At 40.4% G+C, this 27,198-nt stretch overlaps 1 protein-coding gene across 1 annotated transcript in view; it reads right to left on the reverse strand.

Moving 5' to 3' along the window:
* FAM135B (family with sequence similarity 135 member B) overlaps positions 1–27,198 on the reverse strand; it is a 267,009-nt gene that overhangs the window by 80,209 nt on the left and 159,602 nt on the right. The window contains exons 5-9 of the mRNA XM_073590382.1: positions 20,217–20,287; positions 18,648–18,821; positions 16,993–17,119; positions 15,534–15,687; positions 6,818–6,867 (exon numbers count right to left, since the gene is read on the reverse strand). Coding sequence (XP_073446483.1) covers positions 6,818–6,867; positions 15,534–15,687; positions 16,993–17,119; positions 18,648–18,821; positions 20,217–20,287 — 576 coding nt within the window. The remainder of the gene's footprint in view (positions 1–6,817; positions 6,868–15,533; positions 15,688–16,992; positions 17,120–18,647; positions 18,822–20,216; positions 20,288–27,198) is intronic.

Genomic DNA, 27,198 nt, shown 5'->3' on the forward strand with positions numbered 1-27,198 from the left:
TTCAAGCTGGTGTTATAAAGTATTCTAATTTACTGAGATAATGACTTTTGGGTTTTCATTGGCTGTAAGCCACAATCATCAACATTAACAGAAATAAACACGTGACATAAATCACTCTGTGTGTAATGACTCTATAGAATATAGGAGAGTCACTTTTTATATTGAAGAACTGAAATGAATTAACTTTTTGATGATATTCTAATTTTGTGAGAAGCCCCTGTATACATAGGGCTCAGTTAATCATTGGATTTTGAAGCGAATATCTCTTCATTACTGAATTTTTGATTTGTGACAAATTCATCAAACTATATGCACTTTTTTTTAAGTTGTCTTAGTGTGGCTCAATTAGTTTTCTAAAGTTTTTGTCTTTGTGACTTTTCCTGACGAATTCATGAATTGCAACTTTTTTAAAACGTCGACAAATTTGGTGCAATTCTATCCCAATATCCCGGGAATGATTTTCTGTATGTCAATTATTTTACCGTTTTTATGTGATATTTTGCGATATTTTGTGACTTTTCTATCTAAAAAGTGTTAAAACCAGTAAAAGGCAAAAAAAAAAAAAAAACGACAATTTTGTTCTTTACCCAAAAATCAGGAATCAAGCGCGCCATTTTGATGAATTTGGAGAAAAAACAAATCAGTGAAAACGACAAATCAAAAAAGAAAAAGTGACTTAAAAATCCCACAAATGATAAATCAGCTCCTTTAACTTTTAGCTTTTATGGCCCTTAGGCTGGTTTCACATTAGCGTTGAAACAACGCTGCGCACTGAGTCGGTAAGCCCCGCCCCGATCCGGCTCCCTGCCCGCCCCATCCGGGATCACCGCCTACTTTCGCATTTGCACGCATGCTGCATTTCGGCATGCACGGCGCACCGTCAAAAGTGCGCAGCACGCTACTTTCACACTGGCAGCGCATGATCTGTGCACCCTATGCTAAAGATAGGGTGCGCCGATCACATGCGTGCAAATGCGAAAGTAGGCGGTGATCCCGGATGGGGCGGGCAGGGAGCCGGATCGGGGCGGGGCTTACCGACTCAGTGCGCAGCGTTGTTTCAACGCTAATGTGAAACCAGCCTTAGATATCGCAGGCAGCAGTGACAGTGCCTAGACGGTGAGAGGGGTCACATTAATAGGGTCTTAATAGAAGACCACTCAAAGTGCTGTATGTGCAGTGTACCAGTAATCATTTGATTGAAAGCTTAAAACCACTAGGAGGAGTAAAATAAAATGCGGAAAAAAAAAAGTCTAAATTTTTTTTTTTTTTTTTAAAAAGTAAGGAAAATATTAGTAATTTTGTAAATGGAAAAAAGCAAAACAATAAAAAAATAAACATATTTGATATTGTCACATCCGTAATAATCCAAACTATTAACTTATCATTTATGCCACACAGTGAACATGAAAAAAAAAAGAAAATTGCTTGACTATACAAAAAATACTAATGCCAGAAAAAGTGTCGCCCCCCTAAAAGCTCCAGAATAAAAAAAAATTAAGAAAAAGTAGCTGTGACCAAATTTTTATTTCTTGAAAAGTCTTTCTTTTTTATTCTTCACAATGAGGAAAGGCAATTATTAAAATAATAAAAACAATAAAGAAATAAAAAATAAAAAACAAATTTGTCATTGATGTCATTGCACACTAAACCCCAGCGTAAAGTTACCCGGTCATTTCTTTTCTGCGCTGTGAATGTCGCAAAGACAAAATCTGATTAACGTCGGCACAATTTTCATTTTTTATTTCCATTCTGCTCTAGAAAGGATTTTTTGTCTATTTTTTTTTCGGTACAGTAAATTAAATGATAATATTGAAAATTACAAACGTGAGCCCTCAGACAGCAAAAAAAGAAAAAAAAGAAAAGAAAGTTAAGGCTCTTGGAAGACTTTGAGGAACGAAATAAAAGCCAATAATATGTTAGACTGGAAAAGGATTAAGTTCTGCCTGAGAGTTTTTCTTTTTTATGGTATAAAAATGTATACCAATCACTGACGGGCCCCCATGTGGATCCGCGGCAATGTCTGAAGAGGCCGCTAGATGGCGCTGCATGACTGTCAGTAAGAACGCAACGCTCAACGTTCTCCTCAGCCGTCGGCTGAGATGTTTCTTCTCCGTTTATGGTTTCAATGAGGACGGTGTTCATTGTGTTATTAATTACAGGTTCATTAACACATAATTAATTTATAGTGGCCCCCACTAGTAATTTATGGATTCTGGGAGGTGGGAACCTTCAGAAATGGCTGCCTATGATATCGCTCCGAATGTTACCCCGAGATGAGATGAGACTTTCCTCCTGACATCTCAGCTTAGACTATCGGCAGCTTATTTATTGCCTAAAGTAATAACGTGCTTGAATGATTAAAATTTTGGAGAAAGGCGACTACGTACACCCTCTATGAGGACACTTGCATTTTTCTGCATTTTTGGTTTGTGTCGCCATTTTTCAAGATTAGTCTCTCTTTTATTCCACCATCCATAGAGCCGTGTGGAGCCTTGGGTTTTTTTTCTGTGCAATGTTGGGGTGCGTACTGTGATTTGATTGCTTATTATTGCATTTTTAGCGCTAGGTGGTGACCAAACCCCCCCCCCCACACAATTTTAGCGGTTTAATTTTTTTTTTCTTTACAGCACTTATTAATTTAATAAATTTTATATTTTGATCGGACTTTTTAAGACAAGCTGATATCAAATATGGATATTTTCTTTTTTTTTTAATTCTTTGTTTGGAAAAGGAGGGGTTGTTCTGTCTCCGACATAATTCATGATCTTTGACTGTCTGCTTGTTTATATATATATATATACAATGATTTGCTGTGAATATTCAGAATATTCAGTTTCTTCCATAGATTTAATGTTTTCATTGTTCTGGCTCCATCTAGTGGCCAGAGTCATAATCGCATTGTTATTTTGTGTTTGCTTCCTGAATCTTTCCCTCCATTCTCAAAGTATTCTGGGAAAGTTTGCAAAGCATTATAGTTTAGTCCAGCCCCCATTTTTCCCTCCAGTCTTCCATTTGCTCTCAAGCCTGCTTCCTGGGAACACCTCATTTATCTTTACCCTTGTGTCAGCATCGCTGGTACGTAAAGATGCTTCCTGTATATAATTTCTGTCTTAGATCAACCTGCTTAGTTAACTCTCCCCTGCTCAGCTAGTAGTGCAGATAATGTATGTTATGTACTGTATATTATGTATTCCTATGAACCCAGTACTGATTATATTTATATGTTTTACTTGTAGTTTCACCGTGCCAATATACCCTACGTTCAATAAAGCACAGATTCAACCTACAGTCTCCTTATTGGACCCCCGGTATAGCAGTTTAGCTGCCTGTATAAACTACTTGAATCCCAGTTCATTAGTGAGGACAGAACAGGGGTTATTAAAAATTGTAAATTATTATTATTATATTATTATTATTTTCATTTAATATAATTGCATTATTTATATTATCATATCATCATATTACATTAGAAAAATGTATATACATATTATTTAAATTTTTAATTTAATTTCTTAGTTTACTTAGGAGACTTGAACCTGTGATCGCCTGATCGCTTGTACTAAACACTGCAATACAGCAATATCATTGTATATAGTAAAAATGACACATTCCTATGATGCCCAGTTACGGGTTGGACGTCACAGGAGAGAACAAATCACAGGCACAGGGGCGTTCAACCGGCCCCCCGGATGTCATCGCAACCCAAAGACGCCCAGAAATTGCAGGATAACCGATGGTGCCCGAACTAATGTCCAAGTCAGATTGAGGCGTCTAAATGCCGCTGTCAGTGGCATTCAAGGAGTTAACAACACGATGACCATTGCTAAATAATATAGCTGGCATCTGCCCTCTGTGGCGCGGTCTCTGCTTTCGAGTCTTCTCCCCTGACTAGTTTGTGTCAGAATTACGGACATATTCACCTATAATCTTATTGATTAATTTTGGTTTTCCAAATGTGTCGATTTATTGATAAGCTGTAGAGAAAAACTTAAAAAAAAAAAATTAAAGTTGACCCCCCGTTATGGACTCCAGGGAGTATGAATGAGTTTTCTAAACTTTAATTAATACCACATGACACCTCTACTGGCGGGAGAGATTGCAACTCAACCATTTTTTTCTCTCCAGGAACTACCCTAATGTTAATATAGTAAACCTTAGCATATGAATTGATGAAGTGGACACTAATGATGATCCCAATTATGTGATAGGACCTTGTAAAATTTAGCCTACGGAATGTACAGATGGCGCTAAAATCAGAAGGCTTCCGGAAAACCAGCAGGATGGGGGCAGAGGTCTGGTTGTCGTAATCTGCTTATGTGTTTCCTTTCATCTGTAAATGTCTCTTTGAGAGGAAAAGCAAGTGTGCGATATAATCTGCGATGCCTGAATTAGAGATGAGAGAGTCGATGGGAAGAGGAGCCCAGCTGTGTGTGAACTATTGAAGTCGTACAGGGGCTGCTGGGTGACCAACGACACATCCACAGTATGTAAAGACTCGGAAAGATCTGAAGACAGCAGGAGGCTGCCGCTGAGCCAGCAGGAGAAGGTGGCGATCAAAGACCGATATGATCATAAAAACTATTCTACATGCTGCATATAGCTCAACTCACTAGTTATTTTTACTCCACAGTTGGTATTCCTTTATAATTTATTAGGAGCGTGTGGCTGGACATGACTGAGGCAGACATTACCTTTCTGTAAGGAATCAAAATGTTGTAAGGTGATGATGAGTCTTATTACTCATTGGTATTTATTATACCATCGAAATGTGAAGGATCTTATCTCTTTGTCGGTTCCTCTTGGGCAGAGCTGCTCAAACATTTTTGTTTCTATCGTGGCCTTCAAACAAGAACATAGAGAAGCTTTGGCCTCCAAAGTGGTCAAATTTCATGCTAAAATTACAAATTTGAGATAGATATCTAAGAAAGATGAGCAAATCGATTCAATATTAGAAAAGATTTGAGTTCAACATAATTTGATTTGTCTTCTCTCATTTTGGCCAAATCCAGTAAAATAGCAGTTAACTGGCTACAATTGCCTGGATTGCAGAGGGCCAGAAAGGGGTTCAAAAAATCTTATACTCATCTATCCGTAACTCTACCTGTCCTACCACCACCACTCCTATGATTGGCACTTTTGTCTTCCACATTCTTACTTCTATCTCCCTTCCGGTTGGACCATCCATTCAATAGGACCAATTTCTGTTGTGTGTGGCACATGTCATTCGAGAGTTTCACACCCCATGTAACCACATGGAACATGGAACCAAATAGAAAAATAGATGAGAAAATCGTAGGACCATCAGCGATAGGACAGGTACCAGGAGGGTTGAAGAGATGGGAGTATAAGATTTCCAAATCAAATTTTGGGAAATTTTATCAACTTTAATGGAAGTTTAGAAACTCTCGCTATCCCAGGGGGAGGCTTTTTTGGAATATTATTTAACACTAGATGAATTTAACATGATCTTGAAGGTCTAAAAGGTTGAAGGTCAGTGGATGAAATGAGAAAGTGAATTTACGAGAAGATGGCTGTGAAAGAGAAGTCCTTGATCAAAGATCAGATGAGCTTGATACTTTTGTAATAAAGAAGGTCAAGGACAAAGCCATGGCCACCATCAGTGCTTTAATGGTGGCAATAGGAGCCGAGGCTTCAGCAACTGAATGCAGAAGCTTACTTTTCAATTAAGGCTAGTCATTTATCGTAGTTGCCACCTGAACATGATGACTTGATGAGGTAGTGAAGATAACAGGGAAGAGGAATTGATGATCAGCTACACAAGAAGTGAATATTGAGAGTCAAGAAGAAGGCTAATAAATGTTAGTGAACTGCAATATATTGGCCAAGACGAGAAACGTAGGATAGGGGAGAGGAAGGCAAAGACCACAAACTTATGTCAATACCGTATGAAGAAGAGAATTAAGAGAGACAATGGTCAGATGGACCAAACCCAAGAGACCTGAGGAGGAGAGAAACTTGTTTGTTATTATCCTACATAGATATAAAAATATGTAATGCATCAAGTTATCAGTGCAACTCTACATCATGGAGAAGGAGGTTGTGAATGCAGAATTGTTTCTTATATCAAAAATCTGCATTAGACAAACTATGCGGAAAGCAGAGTATTCGAAGAAATCAGCAGGTGTGCGCTGGATTCATAGTTGTCAATCAGAGCACAATGTGAACTATCCTACAGACATCATTTTATTTATTAGGATAATCAAAATGGTAGACTCAGTAGAGTAGTGTGAGGGTAAGGGGCACAAGAGTAGCTGCCCAAGGAGCCAAATTCTATTGGAGCACAAGATTTTGCATCCTGCTGTAATGTGGCGCAGGCGGTAGTCATGGGCGAAGTCCTCGTGTTTCATGCCCCGGTATGCGACAGGAAAATGGACGTGCTTGTGTTATAGGGGCAATATGCCTCTGCATACTGCATAGGGATGTACTGAGCAAAATGGTAAAAAAAAACCCTCACCGCCTCTCTATCCTGCTTCAGACATCTGGTGCTCCTGACTTATTGCGTCTTTTTCCACAATCTTCACTCGGCACCGGTTTCTGATACCAAGTAGAGCTCAGACATCATGATGTTCATCATAACAACATGCCACATGTCATCCGTGGCACTGGCCAGGCCTTGATGAATAACATAGTGCCATAACCTTCTGAGGCCAACATAGTGCCGGAAGTCTGGTGTCAAGTGAAGATTATGGTAAGAAAACAAGAGAGAAAACGCCGAGCATCCTAAGGCGGTCTGTGGTGGTCGGGACAGGGAAGCGTCAAAGTGAGGGTTTGTGCATTTCCATCGCTACTGACTTACCTGCAGATCATGGCAGAGTTGAGATAAAGTCTTATCAGGCGCCAGTTCCTCTAATTAAAAAAAAAAAATAAAATTATAATTACATCCCTTTAGATTCGCAACATCCCCATTCTCATTACAGTCCTGCAGAAAACAGACCTTTGGGAGGTACGGTAGGTTAGTCGGTCAGACATCAGTCCCAAAATACAAAAGTAAAGTAGTTTTGTGAAATTTTAGACAAAGGTAACAAACTGCATCAAACCCAAACTTGGCGGTAGAGAATTGGCATGACTATGGGTGAATGTGAATTAGATATATTGTCCTTCTTTATTGCACCACATGGGTAGCATATAATTCTCTCAAAAAAAGTCTTCTGTTTTGCAAATCTTGTGAAATTCTACTATGTAGAAATTTTCCCCCAAAATTTGACTTGCGGCGTATAAATTTGCGCATATATCGATTCCGGAAAAGTTGTAATTGCTTGGAAAATACACTTGGGAGAGAGAGAGAGAAAGAGAGATAGAAGACCTCACTAATCATAAAAGCTTACACTCTACAGGAGGGAGAGAAAGAGAGACAGGACCCCACTGATCATAAGAGCTTACACTCTACAGGAGACACAGAGAAAGAGAGAGAAAGAGAGGACCCTACTGACCATAGAAGCTTACACGGTACAGGAGAGAGAGGACCCCGCTGACCATAAGAGCTTACACTCTACCGGAGACACAGAGAAAGAGAAAGAGAAAGAGAGGACCCTACTGACCATAGAAGCTTACATGGTACAGGAGAGAGAGGACCCCACTGATCATAAGAGCTTACACTCTACAGGAGAGAGAGAGAGGATCCCGCTGACTATAAGAGCTTACACTCTACAGGAGAGAGAGAGACAGAGAGGACCCGGCTGACCATATGAGCTTACATTCTACAGAAGAGAGAGAGGACCCCACTGACCATAAGAGCTTACACTCTACAGGAGACACAGAGAAAGAGAGAGAAAGAGAGGACCCTACTGACCATAGAAGCTTACACGGTACAGGAGAGAGAGGACCCCGCTGACCATAAGAGCTTACACTCTACCGGAGACACAGAGAAAGAGAAAGAGAAAGAGAGGACCCTACTGACCATAGAAGCTTACATGGTACAGGAGAGAGAGGACCCCACTGATCATAAGAGCTTACACTCTACAGGAGAGAGAGAGGATCCCGCTGACTATAAGAGCTTACACTCTACAGGAGAGAGAGAGACAGAGAGGACCCGGCTGACCATATGAGCTTACATTCTACAGAAGAGAGAGAGGACCCCACTGACCATAAGAGCTTACACTCTACAGGAGATAGGATGCTGTTTACCATAAGAGCCCAGGTACTGACCACCACTCTGCAAGGTATGATTATCCACTAGATGTCATGGCTGCAGGGCACTATAGGGAGACCTGCTGTCTGATGCTTTAGCAATGTGGTAATGGTGGCCGGGAAGTTTTTTTTTGTTTGTTTTGCGAACCTCGAATCGAATATCAAAATATTTGAATTTGTGTGAAACCCCAAATTTCACGAAATAGGACTCGAACTCGATCCGCCGTAGATCGATTCACACATCTCTAATATAAACTGTGTTCCAAATTATTATGGAAAAAGAGTATAGGAGTGATAAGGTTAGAATTTTTTTGTTTGTCATTTAGACTCATTGATGGTGATGTGTGTCAGGGCTCTTTATATCACTGAAAGCAATTGCAGATACCTGTGCAAATTAGTTTGGCAGGTGTGTCCAAATAAAGACAAGACTACTTAAGAAGGCTGTTCCACATTATTAAGCAGCCTACATTTTTTGCCAAAATGGGAAAGAAAAAGGATGTGTCGGCTGCTGAGAAGCAACAAATTGTGGAGTATTTAGGTCAAGGCATGACTACAATCAACATTGCCAAGACACTTCATCGTGATCATCGCACAACCAAGAAGTATGTCGCTGATTCCCAGCACACAAGTGTGCGTGCTGATAAGGAAAAATTGAGGACTCTTTCCAACAGGCAATTGCATCATGTTAAAAGAGCAGCTGCAAAAATGCCTTGTCATAGCAGCAGACAAGTTTTTGAAGCTGCTGGAGCCTCCAACGTCCCCCGAACAACAAGATGCAGGGTCCTTCAGAGGTTTGCAGCTGTGCGTAAGCCATCCTGTCGACCACCTCTATCCACTGCACACAAGCAGAAACGGCTCCAGTGGGCCAAACGATACATGAAGACTGACTTCCAAACTGTTTTGTTCACCGATGAGTGCCGTGCAACACTCGATGGTCCAGATGGATGGAGTGGAGGATGGCTGGTTGATGGACACCCCATGAAAACACGGCTAAGGCGCCAACAAGGAGGAGGTGGAGTAATGTTTTGGGCTGGAATCATGGGGAGAGAGATTGTCGGCCCCTTTAGGATCCCTGAAGGGGTAAAGATGAACTCCATAATCTATGTGGCGTTTCTAAAACAGCACTTCCTGCCATGGTTCAAGAGGAAGAACCGCGCTTTCCGCAGCAAGATCATTTTCATGCATGATAATGCACCGTCTCATGCTGCAAATAACACATCTGCATCTCTGGCTGCTATGGGCATAAAATAGGGCAAACTTATGGTGTGGCCACCATCTTCCCCTGACCTCAACCCCATTAAGAACCTCTGGGGCATCATCAAAAGGAGTGTCTATGATGGCGGGAGGCAGTTCACATCTAAGCAACAGCTCTGGGAGGGGATTCTGTCCACATGCAAAACAATTGAATCACAAACAATCCAAAAACGGACAAATACAATGGACGAGAGAGTTCAGAAGCGTCTTTCGAGCAAGGGGTCCTAAGTGCAAATGTAACATCACCTAGAATAAAGTTTTGACTTGAAAACTGTTTGATTTCATTTTGTAATAAGCTGATAATGCTTATAATTTCACAATTGACCATTTTTTTTGTTCAAAATAAAAAGGTTGAAAACTCTGCTGTGCATAATAATTTGGAACATGCATTCTGAGTGTTTCTTATTTTTTAAAATATACTGTTTTCATAGGCAGCTTGTTCAAAAACATTGCAATAATACTAGAATAGTAGATGACTGGAAAATAACAATGACTGCAATTCCTATAGGTAATTTAGAGAAAATATGAGGAAATATATTTTTCAGAATAATTTGGAACATAGTATACAGTGTACCCTTTTACCTTAAAAAAAAACAACAACTCTGAAATGTGATACATTCTTCATATTGTGCTTTAGCGCAATTTGTGATAGAATTTTGGCACGTTAGTTTACCTCTGCACAGGACTTATTCACTGCAGAGTATCCTCAGCAGAAAATCTGCTGCAGATTTCTTCACAAACTTACTGCACATTTACTTCTCCATTGCACATCAGATATTTGAGGAATTCCCCCTTCAAAATTATTACTGCTAGGGGGTCATGTCCCTATATACAGCATGAGCCCCCACATAGTCTCTCTTTATACGGTATGAACCCCCCACATAGCCTCCCTAGATACATTATGAGCCCCCACAGTCTCAAAAAATACAGTATAAGCCCCACAGAAGCTCTTGCTATGTGCACACGTTGCGGATTCTGCTGCGTTTCCGCAGTGGTTTTGGCCCTGTGGAAACGCAGCAGTTCCGCAGACATGGTACAGTACAATGAAAGCCTATGGGTTTTCAAAAACGCTGTGCTCACGCTGCGTTTTTTTCAGCGCGGATTTGCTGCGGTTTACAAACCGCAGCATGTCAATTGTTTGGGTGGTTTCCGCAGCGATTTCACACCTTTAACATAGTAGATGTGTGAAACCGCAGGGCAAAACTGCAGACCAAACCGCAGGAAAATCGCAGGTCACTTTACCTGAGGTTTTACCTGCGTTTCCGAGCGGAAAAAGCCACAGCGGAATCCGCAACGTGTGCACATAACATTATATGCAGTATAAGTTCCCACATAATGCCCTGTATAGAGTTAAAGTCCACATATAGCCTCTCTATATACAGTATGAATCCTACATTACTCCCTAGATGATTTATGAACCTCCACATAGCTCCCTATATACAGTTTGAGTACCCAAATAGCTCTCTCTCTATAGTTTGAGCGACTACATAGCTCCCTACATAGTGTGAGCCCCCACATAGCTTCCTATATACAGGATAAACTACCATATAGCTCACTAAATATAGTGTGAGCCTCCACATAGCTCCCTATTTATAGAATGGGCCCCCATATAGCTCCCTACATACAATGTAAGCCCCACAGCCTCCCTTTATACAGTATGAGTCCCAACATAGCTCCCTATTTATAGGATGAGTTCCCACAAAGCTCCCTACATACAATGTAAGCCCCACAGCCTCCCTATATACAGCATGAGCCCCCACATAGCCCCCTAGTTATAGAATGAGCCCCCACATAGCTCCTTACATAAAATGTTAGCCCCACAGCCTCCCTATATACAGTATGAGTCCCAACATAGCTCGCTAGTTATAGGATGAGTTCCCACATAGCTCCCTACATACAATGTAAGACCCACAGCCTCGCTATATACAGTATGAGCCCCCACATAGCTCCCTATTTATAGGATGGGCCCCCACATAGCTCCCTACATACAATGTAAGCCCCACAGCCTCCCTATATACAGTATGAGTCCCAACATAGCTCCCTAGTTATAGGATGAGTTCCCACAAAGCTCCCTACATACAATGTAAGCCCCACAGCCTCCCTACAGTGGGGAAAAAAAGTATTTAGTCAGTCAGCAATAGTGCAAGTTCCACCACTTAAAAAGATGAGAGGCGTCTGTAATTTACATCATAGGTAGACCTCAACTATGGGAGACAAACTGAGAAAAAAAAATCCAGAGAATCACATTGTCTGTTTTTTTTTCATTTTATTTGCATATTATGGTGGAAAATAAGTATTTGGTCAGAAACAAAATTTCATCTCAATACTTTGTGATATATCCTTTGTTGGCAATGACAGAGGTCAAACGTTTTCTGTAAGTCTTCACAAGGTTGCCACACACTGTTGTTGGTATGTTGGCCCATTCCTACATGCAGATCTCCTCTAGAGCAGTGATGTTTTTGGCTTTTCGCTTGGCAACACGGACTTTCAACTCCCTCCAAAGGTTTTCTATAGGGTTGAGATCTGGAGACTGGCTAGGCCACTCCAGGACCTTGAAATGCTTCTTACGAAGCCACTCCTTCGTTGCCCTGGCGGTGTGCTTTGGATCATTGTCATGTTGAAAGACCCAGCCACGTTTCATCTTCAATGCCCTTGCTGATGGAAGGAGGTTTGCACTCAAAATCTCACGATACATGGCCCCATTCATTCTTTCATGTACCCGGATCAGTCGTCCTGGCCCCTTTGCAGAGAAACAACCCCAAAGCATGATGTTTCCACCACCATGCTTTACAGTAGGTATGGTGTTTGATGGATGCAACTCAGTATTCTTTTTCCTCCAAACACGACAAGTTATGTTTCTACCAAACAGTTCCAGTTTGGTTTCATCAGACCATAGGACATTCTCCCAAAACTCCTCTGGATCATCCAAATGCTCTCTAGCAAACTTCAGACGGGCCCGGACATGTACAGGCTTAAGCAGTGGGACACGTCTGGCACTGCAGGATCTGAGTCCATGGTGGCGTAGTGTGTTACTTATGGTAGGCCTTGTTACATTGGTCCCAGCTCTCTGCAGTTCATTCACTAGGTCCCCCCGCGTGGTTCTGGGATTTTTGCTCACCGTTCTTGTGATCATTCTGACCCCACGGGGTGGGATTTTGCGTGGAGCACCAGATCGAGGGAGATTATCAGTGGTCTTGTATGTCTTCCATTTTCTAATTATTGCTCCCACACTTGATTTCTTCACTCCAAGCTGGTTGGCTATTGCAGATTCAGTCTTCCCAGCCTGGTGCAGGGCTACAATTTTGTTTCTGGTGTCCTTTGACAGCTCTTTGGTCTTCACCATAGTGGAGTTTGGAGTCAGACTGTTTGAGGGTGTGCACAGGTGTCTTTTTATACTGATAACAAGTTTAAACAGGTGCCATTACTACAGGTAATGAGTGGAGGAAAGAGGAGACTCTTAAAGAAGAAGTTACAGGTCTGTGAGAGCCAGAAATCTTGATTGCTTGTTTCTGACCAAATACTTATTTTCCACCATAATATGCAAATAAAATGAAAAAAAAACAGACAATGTGATTTTCTGGATTTTTTTTTCTCAGTTTGTCTCCCATAGTTGAGGTCTACCTATGATGTAAATTACAGACGCCTCTCATCTTTTTAAGTGGTGGAACTTGCACTATTGCTGACTGACTAAATACTTTTTTTCCCCACTGTATATACAGTATGAGCCCCCACATAGCTCCCTAGTTATAGAATGAGCCCCGACATAGCACCTTATATAAAATGTTAGCCCCGCAGCCTCCCTATACAGTATGAGTCCCAACATAGCTCGCTAGTTATAGGATGAGTTCCCACATAGCTCCCTACATACAATGTAAGCCCCACAGCCTCGCTATATACAGTATGAGCCCCCACATAGCTCCCTAGTTATAGAATGAGCCCCGACATAGCACCTTATATAAAATGTTAGCCCCACAGCCTCCCTATATACAGTATGAGTCCCAACATAGCTCGCTAGTTATAAGATGAGTTCCCACAAAGCTCCCTACATACAATGTAAGCCCCACAGCCTCCCTATATACAGTATGAGCCCCCACATAGCTCCCTAGTTATAGAATGAGCCCAGACATAGCACCTTATATAAAATGTTAGCCCCACAGCCTCCCTATATAGAGTATGAGTCCCAACATAGCTCGCTAGTTATAGGATGAGTTCCCACAAAGCTCCCTACATACAATGTAAGCCCCACAGCCTCCCTATATACAGTATGAGCCCCCACATAGCTCCCTAGTTATAGAATGAGCCCCGACATAGCACCTTATATAAAATGTTAGCCCCACAGCCTCCCTATATACAGTATGAGTCCCAACATAGCTCGCTAGTTATAGGATGAGTTCCCACATAGCTCCTGACATACAATGTAAGCCCCACAGCCTCCCTATATACAGTATGAGCCCCCACATAGCTCCCTAGTTATAGAATGAGCCCCGACATAGCACCTTATATAAAATGTTAGCCCCACAGCCTCCCTATATACAGTATGAGTCCCAACATAGCTCGCTAGTTATAGGATGAGTTCCCACATAGCTCCCTACATACAATGTAAGCCCCACAGCCTCCCTATATACAGTATGAGCCCCCACATAGCTCCCTAGTTATAGGATGAGCCCCCATTTATAGGATGGCCCCCTACATACCGTGCTAGCTCCACAGCCTCCCTATATACAGTGTGAGCCCCCACATAGCTCCCGAATTATAGGATGAGCCCCCATATAGCTCCCAATATAGAGTGCTAGCTCCACAGCCTCTCTATATACAGTATGAGCCCCCACACAGCTCCCTATTTATACGATGAGCCCCCATTTATAGGATGGCCCCCTACATACCGTGCTAGCTCCAGAGCCTCCCTATATACAGTGTGAGCCCCCACATAGCTCCCTAATTATAGGATGAGCCCCCACATAGCTCCTTATATACAATGTAAGCCCCACAGACTCCCTATATACAGTATGAGCCCCAACATAGCTCCCTAGTTATAGGATGAGTTCCCACATAGCTCCCTACATACAATGTTAGCCCCACAGCCTCCCTATATACAGTATGAGCCCCAACATTGCTCCATAGTTATAGGATGAGCCCCCATATAGCTCCCTATATAGAGTGCTAGCTCCACAGCCTCTCTATATACAGTATGAGCCCCCACATAGCTCACTATTTATACGATGAGCCCCCATTTATAGGATGGCCCCCTACATACCGTGCTAGCTCCACAGCCTCCCTATATACAGTGTGAGCCCCCACATAGCTCCCTAGTTATAGGATGAGACCCATATAGCTCCCTATATAGAGTGCTAGCTCCACAGCCTCTCTATATACAGTATGAGCCCCCACATAGCTCCCTATTTATACGATGAGCCCCAATTTATAAGATGGTCCCCTACATACCGTGCTAGCTCCACAGCCTCCCTATATACAGTGTGAGCCCCCACATATCTCCCTAAATACAGGGTGAACCACCCCATAGTATCCCTTTATACAGTGTAAGCTCCCACATAGCTCCAGGAAAGCTCCCTGCCCAAAGATGTGCCATGGCAGCGCACAAAACATTATAATGGGGGGCAATGTGACCATGGCCTCAGGCGATAGCCCAGATTGCCATCATTATACTCTACCTATAGTAGTGCCCGATACCTGAAGGACGTTCCATGGTGGTGCAGAATGACTATGTATTAAAGATTACCAGTCACTTTCCACAAATATGGAATGCTTTGAAACCCAACATAAATGCCGCTGTTTTCCGAAATCTGGCCGTGGTTTCTTTTCTTCATGCGCCTCTCCATTCCTGAGATACGGACCTCTTTTTCCTGCATGTACATCTAATTTTGGGGCATGAACGTCAGAAAAAATCTCATACAGCATGAATAAGGTTCACGCCCATTTGGCTAAAAGGCTTGATTTGTATATAGGGGAGAGGAGGCCATATCTCAGGAGAGGAGAGGAGGAGGAACAAAAGAAATCAGCTCCGGATTCAGGAGAACAGCGGCACTTACACAAGTTAAAAGCTATGCATTTGTGTCACAACCCCGTCCCTCAACAGTCCTTAAGACATTTCCTCCATCCAAGGTCGCACTTACCTAATTCTGTATGAGATAAGTCTGGAACTTGTTTTATTAGTGAGGCATAATATGCAGAAAGTCCGCTGTAAGACGAGAGCAGGAGGCAGCACAGGTCCTTGTGCCACTTGTAGGCATGCTGCATGCAGGACTCGGAGGGGAGGTAGCAGGGACCCTGAAAAGAAGAGAAGCCATAAGTATGAGACAGTGTATCGGTGCAGACAATGCTCTGTGAGCGAAACACATCCTCAGCAGCGGCACAAAGCTCTCTGCTCTGCATCAACCTGGAGTCACATCCAGAGCCGCAGATTCCAATGTTATATATCCTGTCCTTCATTTATTATAAGGTCCGACTAACAAAAATAGGGCCGAATATTGACCGCAAGAAGTTTATGAAGGAGTCGTCCTCTTTAAACCAACTTTTATCCATGTGCTCAATTATTTGTAAAAGTAAAAAAAGCATTAATTGCCGCCCCCCGCTTCCAGTGCTGTATCTCTGCCAATACCCCCATTCATGTTTCAAAGGTGATAAATATGTAAAACTGTAGTACAAATATTATTCAGTAGTTAGCATATAAAATCACACAAAAAGTCACAATACTCAATGCAATCCAAAACAGTACAGACAAGAAAAGAAAAGGAGACCTCCACATATGGTATCAGATGCAAGGGACAGACAATGGTCCCATTATCAGTATCACACCAGGGAAGCCCATACTATAACCCATTGTAACAACAGGGGAAAATCCCACGAAAAATAACCAACGGGCTTACCAGGGTTTAGGTGACAGCAAAGAGGAGGTCTCCCAGCCAAATGTCCACCCTGACGCACGTTTCGCTGGCTCACAACGTTTCCCTGACTTTGTCTCTCATTGGTCATTTTTGACCATGTGACACATCACGGGGGCTATTTGAAGGTCCTGTTTCTACACTATGATTATCCCCTTGATAAAGCAGCGTTGTGAGCTGTCACTGCTGCAGCCAAATAGCAGAAACCAGAATCGCAACGCTGGACGTCAGGAGGGTAAGTAGAGTTCTCTTTCTAACAAATAATCGAGTATATGGAAAAAAGTTGGTTGAAAGGGGATGACCCCTATATCCCCCTTAAAGTCACCGCTGCAACAGCAGCCAAATAAGTACTCCATCATTTATGCCAGGAATGGATGCTCGTAGCAGACGGAATTTCAGCTTCGGGACCACCAAAGAGGAAGCAAATTCTTTAAGGGAAACATCTGACTCCTTCACCTTTTCCACAAAAAAAGGCCCATAAGACTGCCATCAAGGACGCCACCTACTGTAGATGGACAGAAATGCGCTAATTCACTGGATTCTCCAGCATGAATTAGGGCTGCTGCTAAGAACAAGTATCTGCTACCATTGAGTCATGTGGATTCTTCATTCTTTATTATTTGTTTTTCTCTTTACTAGATTATTCTTTTTATTTTATGAAAGTAAGTACACCCCAGAGTCTCTCTGTTACCTCAGCCGGTGCTGGTTTACAGTAGGCTGCGCCAAACACCAGATTCTCGAGTGAAACACTCGTCTGTTCCATCCCCAGGTCCGGATTATTTTTTCCCAACCATGAACCTTTCACCGGTCGAACAAAACTGTAAAACAGGAGAAATAATAAAGACCTATATACGGATTATCCAGAATGTCACTCTATCTACATACTGTACCTATACATTGTAACACTGCAAGAAAGGATCTAGAACCACCTGATACATGGAAGGCTACCATTATTACCACTGAGCCACCAAGCCTCTATATGCAGTATGTAATAGCCATCACTCCATCCATCTGCTCATTTCTCTCCACTTTCTTTCTTCCTCCCATACTCTCTCTTTTGCTTTTTCACTTCCTTTCTTTTTCTGTTTCTTTTTATTTCTCTTTGTCTTTCTTCCTTTCTTTGTTCCTTACTCTTTCTTTTTCCTCTTTCTTTCTTTTTTCTTTCATCCTTCCCTTTTTTCTTTTCTCTCTATCTCACTTTCTTTCTATTTCTTTTTCACTTCCTCTTTCTTTCTCAATTTATCTTTGTTTCTCTCACTCGCCCTTTCCTTTTTTCCCTTACTTTCCTTTTTTCATTACTTTTTCTTTTATTTCTTGACTTTCTTTCTTATCTTCATTTTTTCTCTCTTTGCTTTTTCTTTCTTTATCTCTCTATTTCTTTCTTTTTCTTCATCTTTCATTCTCTCTTTTCTTTTTTCTTTCTTTTTCCTATACTCTCTTTTCCTTTCCACATCCTTTCCCTTCATCTTTCTCTCTCCCTTTCTTTTTTCCACCCTTTCTTTTTTCCTTTCTTTTTATTTCTCTCTTTGTCTTTCTTCCTTTCTTTGTTCCTTTCTCTCTCGCTCTCTTTTTTCTTTTTCTGTCTTCCTTTCTTTCTTATCTTGATTTTTCTTTCTCTCTCTCTTTGCTTTTTTCATTTTTTAACTCTCTTTCATTTTCTGTCTTTGTTTTTCTTTATTTCTCTCTATTTCCTCTATCTTTATCTCTCGCTTTCTCTCTTTACTTTTTCTTTCTTTCTTTTTCTTTCTTTCTCTCTTTCTTTCTGTTTTTCTTTCTCTGTCTTTCTCTATTTCTTTATTTTGTCCTTTTTACTTTTCTCTCTTTCTCTCTATCTCACTTTCTTTCTATTTCTTTTTTCCCTTCCTCTTTCTTTCTCTCACTCTCACTTTTCTCTTTTTTCTCCCTTGCTTTCTTTTTTTTCCTTTTTTTCTGTCTTTCTTATCTTCATTTTTTCCTCCTTGCTTTTTTCTCTTTTTATCTCTCTTTTTGCTGTCTTTGATTTGCTGTATTTCTCACTCTTTACTCTTTTTCTCTTTCTGTCTCTCTATCGCTTTCTTTCTTTCTCCCTTGCTTTCTTTTTTTTCTTTTTTCTGTCTTACTTTCTATCTTATTTCCATTTTTTTTCTCTTTGCGTTTTTCTTTCTTTATCACTCTCTTTCTTTCTTTTCTTTCTTTCTCTCTATCTAGATCCTTCCTTCCATCTCTATGATTCCAGTCTATCCAACCAAGAACATCCTATTTCTCAGTGACTTCTTGCCGTCACATGGGGGTTTTGTAGAACATCAGCCTCTGTTACACACCACACAAACTCCGGGGAGCGGCAGCCGTCGTGTGCGCGTGTTTTACCTTGTAAGCGGCTGATGTAAGGCCAGTAGTGAAGCGTGCACAGTTACAGAGATCACCGACAAGTGGAAATAGTCGAACATGACAGGGACATGGTGGTGCAAACCTCTTCTTGGGTGGAAATGAAGACCTAAAGTGCGGCTGCTTATCAGGGGGACGGCGGAGATGTCTTTGAGCCTGAAAGAGAAGTCTACACTGGTTATACCGCACAGATGGGATTCTGTTTATGGCTTTCTATTGATACCTGGCCATTGCTCACATCCACATTTATTCTCATCCACAGATTCTCTAAAACAGCGTTCCCCAACTCCAGTCCTCAAGGCCCACCAACAGGTCATGTTTTCAGGATTTCCTCAGTATTGCTCAGGTGATGATAACTGCTTCACCTGTACAATACGAAGGAAATCCTGAAAGCATGACCTGTTGGTGGGCCTTGAGGACTGGAGTCGGGGAACCCTGCTCTAAAGTTCTGAGTCATTGGGATAAAATCCTGCCCCATAAGAATGGCCGCCTTATACTCAATGGTCCCCCATACTATGCTCTGTTATATGCTTCCACACCTCTGTAGCGATACATCATTAGACAGTAGGAATGCCTTAAATGGCGCCATACTGTGCCGAAGTAATACTAACATACAGTGACCTAATAACAGTGCCATACATTGGCCGCTGTCACATAATATTCCAAGTCCAGTGCTCTAAAGTTCTTCCACCACTAATTCCTCCCCCAAAACTATAATACTGTGCGATAACACTGCTGCACAATCATAAATAAGACATAATACATAAATACCGACACGCAGTATAAGAATGACATTACCGTGCGGAGGCTAAATAATAGGGCCATTCAGTTGTCACTTTCAGACAGTCGCCTCAATAATCCAAAACAGTGCTACCATTATTATCTACAAAAATAACATACCGCCATAAAGTGCACAAATAATATTAGCATGCGCCATCAATTAACGTCTGAATATAGAGTTATAAACTAAATACCAACGCTATAGAGAGCCACCACTGCGCTCTGCAAACATAACATACTGCTCAATAGCAGCAGTAGACAGTATCTAAATAAATACCGCCATAAAGTGCACAAATAATATTAGCATGCGCCATCAATTAACGTCTGAATACAGAGTTATAAACTAAATACCAACGTTATAGAGAGCCACCACTGCGCTCTGCAAACATAACATACTGCTCAATAGCAGCAGTAGACAGTATCTAAATAAATACCGCCATAAAGTGCACAAATAATATTAGCATGCGCCATCAATTAACGTCTGAATACAGAGTTATAAACTAAATACCAACGCTATAGAGAGCCACCACTGCGCTCTGCAAACATAACATACTGCTCAATAGCAGCAGTAGACAGTATCTAAATAAATACCGCCATATAGTGCACGAATGACGCCATATTGTAAGACATCGAATAAGAGTGCGATGCAATGAGTCATCTGCATTGGCCGTTTCTACCAGAAGGTGACACATATCAGAGGGGCAACAGTTTTCTTCAGCCCCCCTAATATTTTCACCCACCCACTGCAGGAGAGGAGCCTCCATTACTCACTGCTGCTCACTGTCGGTAAAGTGCAGGTCCAACTTCAGCTGAAAATCCACTTCACTCAAAGCATCTTCCACCTAAGAAAAGAACAAAGCGTAAATGATAGAAAACGGTCCGGCGTTACCAGCCTGCGATCCATCGGGGGATCCACTACCATGCTGCCATGACTTCATACAGATACATGACTGTGTTATGCAAGAGCATCATTTGTTAATGGGGTTGTCAGGTGAAGATTAAAGGGGTTAACCACTACTAGGACAACCTCTTCTCATACCCCATGCTTGGCCCTGAAAACTCAAAAATGCTTATACTCACCTTCCGTTCCTGCGGGGTCAGCGCTTGCTCTCCCAAGAACCACTGTGCTGCTGTTTTGACACGTCACCCCGGCGCCCAATCAGCGCTGCCGTCGTTGGCCCCGCCTTTGGAAAAATCGAACATAAAGTGGAAGTCCGGGCAGAAGATGACCTCTGACTTCCTCTTCATGTTCAGTTGGCCAAGAGGCGGAGACAGTGACGTCATTGCTGGTTGAGCGCTGGAGTCACGTGTCACAACACCACACGGGAGACCCGGGGAGAGCGAGTGCCGACACCTCGGGAAAGGCTCCGACACGGGAGGGGAGTATAAGTATAAGTATAAGATTTATTATTTTACGGGGGCCAAGCGAGAGGTATGAGGAGGAGTTGTCCTAGTACTGGACAACGTCTTTAATTACAATCTATCCACAAGAGAGATGATAACGATAATAACGATAATAATAATGGTATCTTGCACATCATTGGAGGTCTGAGCACTGGGACCCGCACCAATAAGCAGAACGAGGAACTGCTAACGTCCTTAGACAATAGTAACAGGGCACATAATGGAAAACCACTTTACTTAGTTTCTATGGGGACTGCCAGAAAAAGCAGGACAGCCACATCCAGAATGGCTGACAGGTGTGTGAAAGGCTTCAATCTAATAGGGATAAAAGTGCTTCAATAGCACAGGTGCCAGTGGTAACACTTCAGAGATCTGATAGCAGCAGTATTATAGTAGTTATATTCTTGTACATAGGGACAGTATTATAGTAGTTATATTCTTGTACATAGGAGCAGTATTATAGTAGTTATATTCTTGTACATAGGGGGCAGTATTATAGTAGTTATATTCTTGTACATAGGGGGCAGTATTATAGTAGTTATATTCTTGTACATAGGGGGCAGTATTATAGTAGTTATATTCTTGTACATAGGAGCAGTATTATAGTAGCTATATTCTTGTACATAGGGGTAGTATTATAGTAGTTATATTCTTGTACATAGGGGGCAGTATTATAGTAGTTATATTCTTGTACATAGGGGGCAGTATTATAGTAGTTATATTCTTGTACATAGGAGCAGTATTATAGTAGCTATATTCTTGTACATAGGGGCAGTATTATAGTAGTTATATTCTTGTACATAGGGGGCAGTATTATAGTAGTTATATTCTTGTACATAAGGGCAGTATTATAGTAGTTATATTCTTGTACATAGGGGGCAGTATTATAGTAGTTATATTCTTGTACATAGGGGGGCAGTATTATAGTAGTTATTTATATTCTTGTACATAGGAGCAGTATTATAGTAGTTATATTCTTGTACATAGGGGGGCAGTATTATAGCAGTTATGTTCTTGTACATAGGAGCAGTATTATAGTAGTTATATTCTTGTACATAGGGTGGCAGTATTATAGTAGTTATATTCTTGTACATAGGGGGCAGTATTATAGTAGTTATATTCTTGTACATAGGGGGCAGTATTATAGTAGTTATATTCTTGTACATAGGGGGCAGTATTATAGTAGTTATATTCTTGTACATAGGAGCAGTATTATAGTAGCTATATTCTTGTACATAGGGGCAGTATTATAGTAGTTATATTCTTGTACATAGGGGGCAGTATTATAGTAGTTATATTCTTGTACATAAGGGCATTATTATAGTAGTTATATTCTTGTACATAGGGGGCAGTATTATAGTAGTTATATTCTTGTACATAGGGGGGCAGTATTATAGTAGTTATTTATATTCTTGTACATAGGAGCAGTATTATAGTAGTTATATTCTTGTACATAGGGGGGCAGTATTATAGCAGTTATGTTCTTGTACATAGGAGCAGTATTATAGTAGTTATATTCTTGTACATAGGGGGGCAGTATTATAGTAGTTATATTCTTGTACATAGGGGGGCAATATTATAGTAGTTATATTCTTGTACATAGGAGCAGTATTATAGTAGCTATATTCTTGTACATAGGGGCAGTATTATAGTAGTTATATTCTTGTACATAGGGGGGCAGTATTATAGTAGTTATATTCTTGTACATAAGGGCAGTATTATAGTAGTTATATTCTTGTACATAGGGGGCAGTATTATAGTAGTTATATTCTTGAACATAGGGGGGCAGTATTATAGTAGTTATTTATATTCTTGTACATAGGAGCAGTATTATAGTAGTTATATTCTTGTACATAGGGGGGCAGTATTATAGCAGTTATGTTCTTGTACATAGGAGCAGTATTATAGTAGTTATATTCTTGTACATAGGGGGGCAGTATTATAGTAGTTATATTCTTGTACATAGGGGGGCAGTATTATAGTAGTTATGTTCTTGTACATAGGGGGGCAGTATTATAGTAGTTATATTCTTGTACATAGGGGGCAGTATTATGGTAGTTATATTCTTGTACATAGTTGCAGTATTATAGTAGTTATATTCCTGTACATAGGGGCAGTATTATAGTAGTTATTTATATTCTTGTACATAGGAGCAGAATTAGTAGTTATATTCTTGTACATAGGGGGGCAGTATTATAGCAGTTATGTTCTTGTACATAGGAGCAGTATTATAGTAGTTATATTCTTGTACATAGGGGGGCAGTATTATAGTAGTTATATTCTTGTACATAGGGGGGCAGTATTATAGTAGTTATGTTCTTGTACATAGGGGGGCAGTATTATAGTAGTTATATTCTTGTACATAGGGGGCAGTATTATAGTAGTTATATTCTTGTACATAGGTGCAGTATTATAGTAGTTATATTCTTGTACATAGTGGCAGTATTATAGTAGTTATATTCTTGTACATAGGGGGCAGTATTATAGTAGTTATTTATATTCTTGTACATAGGAGCAGTATTATAGTAGTTATATTCTTGTACATAGGGGGGCAGTATTATAGCAGTTATGTTCTTGTACATAGGGGGGCAGTATTATAGTAGTTATATTCTTGTACATAGGAGCAGTATTATAGTAGCTATATTCTTGTACATAGGGGCAGTATTATAGTAGTTATATTCTTGTACATAGAGGGCAGTATTATAGTAGTTATATTCTTGTACATAAGGGCAGTATTATAGTAGTTATATTCTTGTACATAGGGGGCAGTATTATAGTAGTTATATTCTTGTACATAGGGGGGCAGTATTATAGTAGTTATTTATATTCTTGTACATAGGAGCAGTATTATAGTAGTTATATTCTTGTACATAGGGGGGCAGTATTATAGCAGTTATGTTCTTGTACATAGGAGCAGTATTATAGTAGTTATATTCTTGTACATAGGGGGCAGTATTATAGTAGTTATATTCTTGTACATAGGGGGGCAGTATTATAGTAGTTATGTTCTTGTACATAGGGGGCAGTATTATAGTAGTTATATTCTTGTACATAGGGGGCAGTATTATAGTAGTTATATTCTTGTACATAGTTGCAGTATTATAGTAGTTATATTCCTGTACATAGGGGCAGTATTATAGTAGTTATTTATATTCTTGTACATAGGAGCAGTATTATAGTAGTTATATTCTTGTACATAGTGGGGCAGTATTATAGCAGTTATGTTCTTGTACATAGGAGCAGTATTATAGTAGTTATATTCTTGTACATAGGGGGCAGTATTATAGTAGTTATATTCTTGTACATAGGGGGGCAGAATTATAGTAGTTATGTTCTTGTACATAGGGGGGCAGTATTATAGTAGTTATATTCTTGTACTTAGGGGGCAGTATTATAGTAGTTATACTCTTGTACATAGGTGCAGTATTATAGTAGTTATATTCCTGTACATAGGGGCAGTATTATAGTAGTTATATTCTTGTACATAGGGGCAGTGTTATAGTAGTTATATTCTTGTACATAGTGGCAGTATTATAGTAGTTATATTCTTGTACATAGGGGACAGTATTATAGTAGTTATATTCTTGTACATAGGGGGCAGTATTATAGTAGTTATATTCTTGTACATAGCAGCAGTATTATAGTAGTTATATTCTTGTACATAGGGGCAGTATTATAGTAGTTATATTCTTGTACATAGGGGGCAGCAATATAGTAGTTACAGTTGTGGCCAAAAGTATTGACACCCCTGCAATTCTGTCAGATAATACTCAGTTTCTTCCTGAAAATGATTGCAATCACAAATTCTTTGGTATTATTATCTTCATTTAATTTGTCTTAAATGAAAAAACACAAAAGAGAATGAAGCAAAAAGCAAAACATTGATCATTTCACACAAAACTCCAAAAATGGGCCAGACAAAAGTATTGGCACCCTCAGCCTAATACTTGGTTGCACAACCTTTAGCCAAAATAACTGCGACCAACTGCTTCCGGTAACCATCAATGAGTTTCTTACAATGCTCTGCTGGAATTTTAGGCCATTCTTCTTTGGCAAACTGCTCCAGGTCCCTGATATTTGAAGGGTGCCTTCTCCAAACTGCCATTTTTAGATCTTGCCACAGGTGTTCTATGGGATTCAGGTCTGGACTCATTGCTGGCCACCTTAGAAGTCTCCATTGCTTTCTCTCAAACCATTTTCTAGTGCTTTTTGAAGTGTGTTTTGGGTCATTGTCCTGCTGGAAGACCCATGACCTCTGAGGGAGACCCAGCTTTCTCACACTGGGCCCTACATTATGCTGCAAAATTTGTTGGTAGTCTTCAGACTTCATAATGCCATGCACACGGTCAAGCAGTCCAGTGCCAGAGGCAGCAAAGCAACCCCAAAACATCAGGGAACCTCCGCCATGTTTGACTGTAGGGACCGTGTTCTTTTCTTTGAATGCCTCTTTTTTTCTCCTGTAAACTCTATGTTGATGCCTTTGCCCAAAAAGCTCTACTTTTGTCTCATCTGACCAGAGAACATTCTTCCAAAGCGTTTTAGGCTTTTTCAGGTAAGTATTGGCAAACTCCAGCCTGACTTTTTTATGTCTCGGGGTAAGAAGTGGGGTCTTCCTGGGTCTCCTACCATACAGTCCCTTTTCATTCAGACGCCGACAGATAGTACGGGTTGACACTGTTGTACCCTCGGACCGCAGGGCAGCTTGAACTTGTTTGGATGTTAGTCGAGGTTCTTTATCCAACATCCGCTGAATCTTGCGCTGAAATCTGTTGTCAATTTTTCTTTTCCGTCCACATCTAGGGAGGTTAGCCACAGTGCCATGGGCTTTACACTTCTTGATGACACTGCGCACGGTAGACACAGGAACATTCAGGTCTTTGGAGATGGACTTGTAGCCTTGAGATTGCTCATGCTTCCTCACAATTTGGTTTCTCAAGTCCTCAGACAGTTCTTTGGTCTTCTTTCTTTTCTCCATGCTCAATGTGGTACACACAAGGACACAGGACAGAGGTTGAGTCAACTTTAATCCACGTCAACTGGCTGCAAGTGTGATTTAGTTATTGCCAACACCTGTTAGGTGCCACAGGTAAGTTACAGGTGCTGGTAATTACACAAATTAGAGAAGCATCACATGATTTTTCGAACAGTGCCAATACTTTTGTCCACCCTCTTTTTTATGTTTGGTGTGGAATTATATCCAATTTGGCTTTAGGACAATTCTTTTTGTGTTTTTTCATTTAAGACAAATTAAATGAAGATAATAATACCAAAGAATTTGTGTTTGCAATCATTTTCAGGAAGAAACTGAGTATTATCTGACAGAAATGCAGGGGTGTCAATACTTTTGGCCACAACTGTATATTCTTGTACATAGGAGCAGTATTATAGTAGTAATATTCTTGTACATAGGAGCAGTATTATAGTAGTTATATTCTTGTACATAGGGGCAGTATTATAGTAGTTATATTCTTGCACATAGGGGTAGTATTATAGTAGTTATATTCTTGTAGATAGGAGCAGTATTATAGTAGTTATATTCTTGTACATAGGGGACAGTATTATAGTAGTTATATTCTTGTACATAGGGGTAGTATTATAGTAGTTATATTCCTGTACATAGGGAGCAGTATTATAGTAGTTATATTCCTGTACATAGGAGGCAGTATTATAGTAGTTATATTCTTGTACATAGGGGCAGTATTATAGTAGTTATATTCTTGTACATAGGGGCAGTATTATAGTAGTTACATTCTTGTACATAGGAGCAGTATTATAGTAGTTATATTCTTGTACATAGGAGCAGTATTATAGTAGTTACATTCTTGTACATAGGAGCAGTATTATAGTAGTTATATTCTTGTACATAGGGGCAGTATTATAGTAGTTATATTCTTGTACATAGGGGCAGTATTATAGTAGTTACATTCTTGTACATAGGAGCAGTATTATAGTAGTTATATTCTTGTACATAGGGGAGCAGTATTATAGTAGTTATATTCTTGTACATAGGGGCAGTATTATAGTAGTTATATTCTTGTACATAGGAGCAGTATTATAGTAGTTACATTCTTGTACATAGGAGCAGTATTATAGTAGTTATATTCTTGTACATAGGGGACAGTATTATAGTAGTTATATTCTTGTACATAGGGGCAGTATTATAGTAGTTATATTCTTGTACATAGGAGTAGTATTATAGTAATATTCTTGTACATAGGGGCAGTATTAGAATAGTTTTTTCTAGAATATGCACAATACATACATAGCTTTTCCTGATCGTGTGAACATTTTTTATTTGTTATATGTGCATTCTGTAGGAGGCTATATCATTAGAGGTGTAGTTTTCACA

The sequence above is a fragment of the Dendrobates tinctorius genome, unplaced genomic scaffold (assembly GCF_039654945.1).
Source record: "Dendrobates tinctorius isolate UK_male_01 unplaced genomic scaffold, ASM3965494v1 ptg000116l, whole genome shotgun sequence".
Taxonomy (NCBI): Eukaryota; Metazoa; Chordata; class Amphibia; order Anura; family Dendrobatidae; genus Dendrobates; species Dendrobates tinctorius.